We start from the raw sequence: 5,979 nt of genomic DNA on the forward strand, positions 1-5,979 counted from the left end.
CTTTCTTAACAACCTTGTCCACTTGGGTGGCCATTTTAAGGGATCTATGTGCCTGCACACCAAGATCCCTCTGTTCTTCCACACTGCCAAGAATCCTATCCTTAATCCTGCACTCAGCTTTCAAATTCGACCTTCCAAAATGCATCACCTCGCATTTATCCAGGTTGAACTCCATCTGCCACCTCTCAGCCCATCTCTGCATCCTGTCAATGTCCCGCTGCAGCCTACAACAGCCCTCTATACTGTCAACGACACCTCCAACCTTTGTGTCATCTGCAAACTTGCTGACCCATCCTTCAATCCCCTCATCCAAGTCATTAATAAAAATTACAAACAGTAGAGGCCCAAGGACAGAGCCCTGTGGAACACCACTCACCACTGACCTCCAGGCAGAATATTTTCCTTCCACTACCACTAGCTGTCTTCTGTCGACCAGCCAATTCTGTATCCAGACAGTTAAGTTCCCCTGTATCCCATTTCTCCTGACTTTCTGAATGAGCCTACCATGGGGAACCATGTCTTGCTGAAGTCCATATACACCACATCCACAGCTCGACCCTCATCCCCTGGATCCCCTGTCATGAAGAGTGAAGGAGTTGTTTCTCCCAGTGATCCTGACGCTGTTAACTCTCCCATCTGTTGTCTTTCACAGGTCTATAACCCGTATCGCTTCGATTCCACATACACCGACAAGAGAGCACCCCACGCCTACATTCCCTTCTCGGCTGGCCCCAGGTAAGTCCAATTGGTTCCGTTTCTGCAGGTAGGGCGGCTTCCTCTGCTGCTGCCTGACTGCACTTGGCCATTCCCAATCCCACTGGCACTCTCTGTTCCAATTCAGCATTCCGAGAGTAAGCTCTCTCTGGGCAGGGGTCTCACAGGATTAATGGAAACCCTCCAGATCAGATGTTCCATGTCAATTATGTCCAGTATAACTCTCAGTCCGATCTGTGTCCCGTGTGGGTTAGAAATGGAGTCCATGTCAGAACCAGCAGCCCCACCCAAGCAGTGTGCTGGACCATGGAGGTGGAGCTCAGAACTCACCCCCACCCTGTCTATCCCCTCGGCCAATCTCCCAAGTCACAGCTGAGCAGTCAGCCCCTTCCCGGTCAGTGGGGCCCTCCAAAATAGCATCATTTAGGCATTCTTCCTCCTTTCATTCAGCTTCTGTAATTACGTCAGGTAGGGGTCAGGGGAAAATGCCAGGGTCAGGGGTCAATGTCGGAGTCAGAGGACCATACCAGGGTCAGGGGTCAATGCCAGGGGCACCAGTCCTGCTCCCCAACATCTTGGGAATTAGCACACACAGGGTTGGGAGGAGAGAGAGAGAGCAAGACCAGTTCCGAGGACACAAACTTATGGAACCGTTGCTGAGGTAACTCAGTGATGTTTGGGGTTGTCTTTAACAATGATGGGTCTCCATTGGTAGTGTCAGTGTCATCGACTCATATCTATGTTCCTCCAACAACAGCATTCCCAAAACCTGGCATGAGCTGCTGAGGTGGTTCTCCTGATAATAGGATAGAATTAAATCCCCTCAGTGTGGAATCAGGCCATTCAGTCCAACAAGTTACACTGACCCTTTGAAGAGCATCCCGCCCAGACCCATTCCCCTCCCTTCTCCCCGTAACCCTGCATTTCCCATGTAGATCCCACCTAACCTACACATCCCTGAACACAATGTGCAGTTTAGCACAGCCAACCCACCTGACTTGCAACACCTTTGGACTGTGGGAGGAAACCAGAGCACCCGGAGGAAACCCAGACAGACACGGGGAGAATGTGCAAACTCCACACAGACAGTCACCCAAGGCAGGAATCGAACCTGGGCCCTGGCACAGTGAGGCAGCAGGCTACCTCATGGCGGGTCAGTGCCAGAAGGGAGCAGGGACCTGGTTCTGTGATTGAACACAGTCAGTCTTTATATGTTCCTGTTGTTGAAATGATTCCTTTTGCCGATATTAATGACAGGAGTGCGTTTCTGACATGGAGTTGCGCACCAACATGAAGGATGCTGCACGATTATGTGCATTGACATGATCAAAGTGTGTGGGTTAATAATTGGTGACCCCTCTTGGTGAAGGTAGTGACACTGAACTGGAACATCAGCACTAACTCAGTGATCCACACGGCCATGAGCCCTCCGTCTGACTGCAGCCTGAGGTGTGTCCTGTTTCACCCTGTACATGGTTCTGCAGGCAAGCTCCAAGTCTTATCTGAGCAAAACTGTGTGGGTGGGAAGTGGCAAGACTGCGTCAGAGTAGCCAGCTCCTCAGCCTGACCACCCTGGGCTGTAGAGCTGTGGTAGGGTGAGATGTTCCCATCAAAGAGAAGATACAATTAGCCCAAAAACTCTTATGATGTGAAGATAAGCAGCTACCACAGAACAGAGCATGCAAGCTGCAAAAAAGAGATATCCTCTCTGAAGGGGATCGCAGTGAGAAGCAGAGAGCTTTGTCTGAGGCTCATTCTCATTGCCACTCCAGATGAGTTTTGGAACTCTAGGATTAATGATTGGGTTTAAACATTCCCAGCTGATGTGGTGGGATTTGAATCCATGATTGTTGTTGAGTGACATGACCATTACATCAGCATCTGGTGAGGGTGGAATTATTAATCTGTCTAATAAAAAATGGATTCTCTTTGGCTGCAAAGTGTTTTGGCGTTGCCAAGGTGTTGTGAATATTGCAAAAAACAAATAATTTCTCTTTGGCCTTTTGTGGGATGTTACAATGACAAGGAGTGGTTAGGATGTGGAAGGTAGGGTCAATAGAAGCGTTTAGGAGAAAGTGAGGACTGCAGATGCTGGAGATCAGAGCTTAAAAATGTGTTGCTAGAAAAGCGCAGCAGTTCAGGCAGCATCCAAGGAGAATCGATGTTTCGGGCATAAGCCCTTCTTCAGGAATCATTTAACAGGGATTGGGATTGGGAAGAGCTGGGGAAGTGAGATTGGGTGAATTGCTTCTTGAGAGGGCCAGCATAATGGGCTGAATGGTCTCCTTTTGTACTGTAATTATTCCATGATTCTGTATGCTGTATGGTTTATTACCCATCCCTAACTGTCCTTGGAAAGGTGCGGGTGAGTTGCCTTATTGAAATGTTGTGTTCCATAATATATACATGTCCATAATGCTGTCAGGAAGGGATTCTGACCCAATGACACTGAAGGAACGGCAATATATTTCTCAGTCAGGATGGTGAGTGACTGGGAGGGGACCTTGCAGGAGCTGGTGTTCCCATTCATCTGCTGCCCTTGTCCTTCTAGATGGTTCATGGATTGGGAAGGTGCTATCAAAGGGACTTCGGCCTGCATTGATGCCTGTAGGATGAATCCAAGGTGTACAATTGTGGTGTAACCATAATCAGCTCTTGCAGCTTCTGGGACAACCCATGGTTGACTTGGCTGTGGGTAACTCCATCATGTTAGTCCCAACAACTTTGTTAGCAATCCCAATTTGATACACAACATTTCTACACACATTGTCTGACTCCAGGGTTGAATTTAGTCGGGTGTAGGTGGTGAAGTTAACCCTAGACAAGCTGAGGTATTGAAGAGCAGGACAGAAGGATCAACACCGAGTAAATGATTCAACCATTTGAGACTGTTCCATCGCTTAGATCCTGGCTGATCCTATCTCTTCAAACACTGAAGATTTTCACTGACATCCCTCAGATTCACAGCTTGCTTTGGGGGTAGAGTCCCAGATTTCCATGATCCTGTTTGTGAAGTGCTTTCTGACCCCATTCCTGAATAATCTAGCTCTAACTTTGAGGCAAAATGAATATATCCACGCAGCCCACCTTTATCCTGTTACTGTCACCCACAGTTGAGGTGCCTAGTTTGATTGTGTTTCTGCTGCGTCTCCATAGTTCAGAATGGCCATCCTAATATTGTTTTCTTGTATTTCTGCCCTGACTACTAGATTAGATTACCGACAGTGTGGACACAGGCCCACACCAACCCTCCAAAGAGTAACCCACCCACACCCATTCCCCTACGCTATATTTACCCCTGACTAATGCACCCGACCTGCACACCTTCGGACTGTGGGAGGAAACCGGAGCACCCGGAGGAAACCCACGCAGACACGAGGAGAATGTGTAAACTCCACACAGTCAGTCACTCGAGGGTGGAATCGAACCTGGGACCCTGACGCTGTGAGGCAGCAGTGCTAACCACTGAGCTACCATGCCGCCCATCTAGTTTAGAATCCATGTCTCCTTTTAAGTAACATTTATTTCCCATGTTCTTGATTAACCCTAGCTCAGGGGAATAGTCTGAAGTACTTGACTGTTGGAGAGTGACAATCATGAATACGTCACTACTTAATCTTTACTACAATCTAACCTGAATTTGTAACGTGGGTCTTTGACATGTGAAAGTCATGTGATAGTCCGGGGAAGGGGCCGCTGGGGGGAAAGGGGGGTGTGTGGGAAAAAATCAGCCCTTCGTATTCATCTCAATTTAAACTGTTCCTTCCTCTTTCCGGCTTCCCTGTTTGTTTAGGAATTGTATCGGGCAGAACTTTGCCCTGTCGGAGATGAAGGTGGCCGTGGCTCTGACACTGCACCGCTACAGGTTAACACTGGACCCTTCACACACAGTCCGCAGGAAACCCGAGCTGATCCTCAGAACCGAGAAAGGGATCTGGCTGGGACTGGAGCGGCTCTCAGGAACACAGCTGAGGGCTGCAAAACCACAGAGGGAATTGCAAAATGGCACAGAAGAGGGGAGGGGAAGTTTGACTTAACTTGCAGTTGCCGTGGCCTACAGATTTTTTTTTTGTACTTACTGCTACATGAATAAACTCCCAAGATACGATGCGGAATAAAAGCATGAGCTACTTGGAGCTTGCTGCGTAAAAACTCAGCCTCTGCCTGTGGAAGTTAATGATTTACATAAACATGGTTTAATGATTTACATAAACATGGTTTAATGATTTACATAAATATGGTTACCTCTGTTCAAGGTCAAAAAGAGAACTGCGTAACATTCTTATGGGCGGCACGGTGGCACAGTGTGTCTGCGTGGGTTTCCTCCGGGTGCTCCGGTTTCCTCCCACAGTCCAAAGATGTGCAGGTTAGGTGAATTGGCCATGCTAAATTGCCCGTAGTGTTAGGTATGGGGTAAATGTAGGGGTATGGGTGGGTTTCGCTTCGGCGGGTCGGTGTGGACTTGTTGGGCCGAAGGGCCTGTTTCCACACTGTAATGTAATCTAAAAAAATTCTTCCTCTGCCTTAATTATGGTTTATCTGAAAAATGTAACAAACCGGACTGCAATCATGTCTTGTTCAAACATCTTGACACTCTTCCCACAGCTGTGAACAGGATATGTACAGTTACTGAGTACTGACTGAGTGACCACCATTACCTGTGAACAGGATATGTACAGTTACTGAGTACTGACTGAGGGAACACCATTACTTGTGAACAGGATATGTACAGTTACTGAGTACTGACTGAGAGAACACCATTACCTGTGAACAGGATATGTACAGTTACTGAGTACTGACTGAGAGAACACCATTACCTGTGAACAGGATATGTACAGTTACTGAGTACTGACTGAGAGAACACCATTACCTGTGAACAGGATATGTACAGTTACTGAGTACTGACTGAGAGAACACCATTACCTGTGAACAGGATATGTACAGTTACTGAGTACTGACTGAGAGAACACCATTACCTGTGAACAGGATATGTACAGTTACTGAGTACTGACTGAGAGAACACCATTACCTGTGAACAGGATATGTACAGTTACTGAGTACTGACTGAGAGAACACCATTACCTGTGAACAGGATATGTACAGTTACTGAGTACTGACTGAGAGAACACCATTACCTGTGAACAGGATATGTACAGTTACTGAGTACTGACTGAGAGAACACCATTACCTGTGAACAGGATATGTACAGTTACTGAGTACTGACTGAGAGAACACCATTACCTGTGAACAGGATATGTACAGTTA

At 47.4% G+C, this 5,979-nt stretch overlaps 1 protein-coding gene across 1 annotated transcript in view; it reads left to right on the forward strand.

Annotated features, from left to right (window-relative positions):
- The window catches only part of LOC122552154 (cytochrome P450 4F22), a 51,167-nt gene extending 46,297 nt beyond the window's left edge, over window positions 1-4,870 (forward strand). Inside the window, exons 13-14 of the mRNA XM_043694665.1 lie at window positions 653-735; window positions 4,508-4,870. Of these exons, the coding sequence (XP_043550600.1) occupies window positions 653-735; window positions 4,508-4,751 (327 nt within the window). The 3' untranslated portion in view covers window positions 4,752-4,870. The remainder of the gene's footprint in view (window positions 1-652; window positions 736-4,507) is intronic.
- The last annotated feature ends 1,109 nt before the right edge of the window (window positions 4,871-5,979 follow it).

The sequence above is a fragment of the Chiloscyllium plagiosum genome, chromosome 8 (genome assembly GCF_004010195.1).
Source record: "Chiloscyllium plagiosum isolate BGI_BamShark_2017 chromosome 8, ASM401019v2, whole genome shotgun sequence".
NCBI lineage: Eukaryota > Metazoa > Chordata > Chondrichthyes > Orectolobiformes > Hemiscylliidae > Chiloscyllium > Chiloscyllium plagiosum.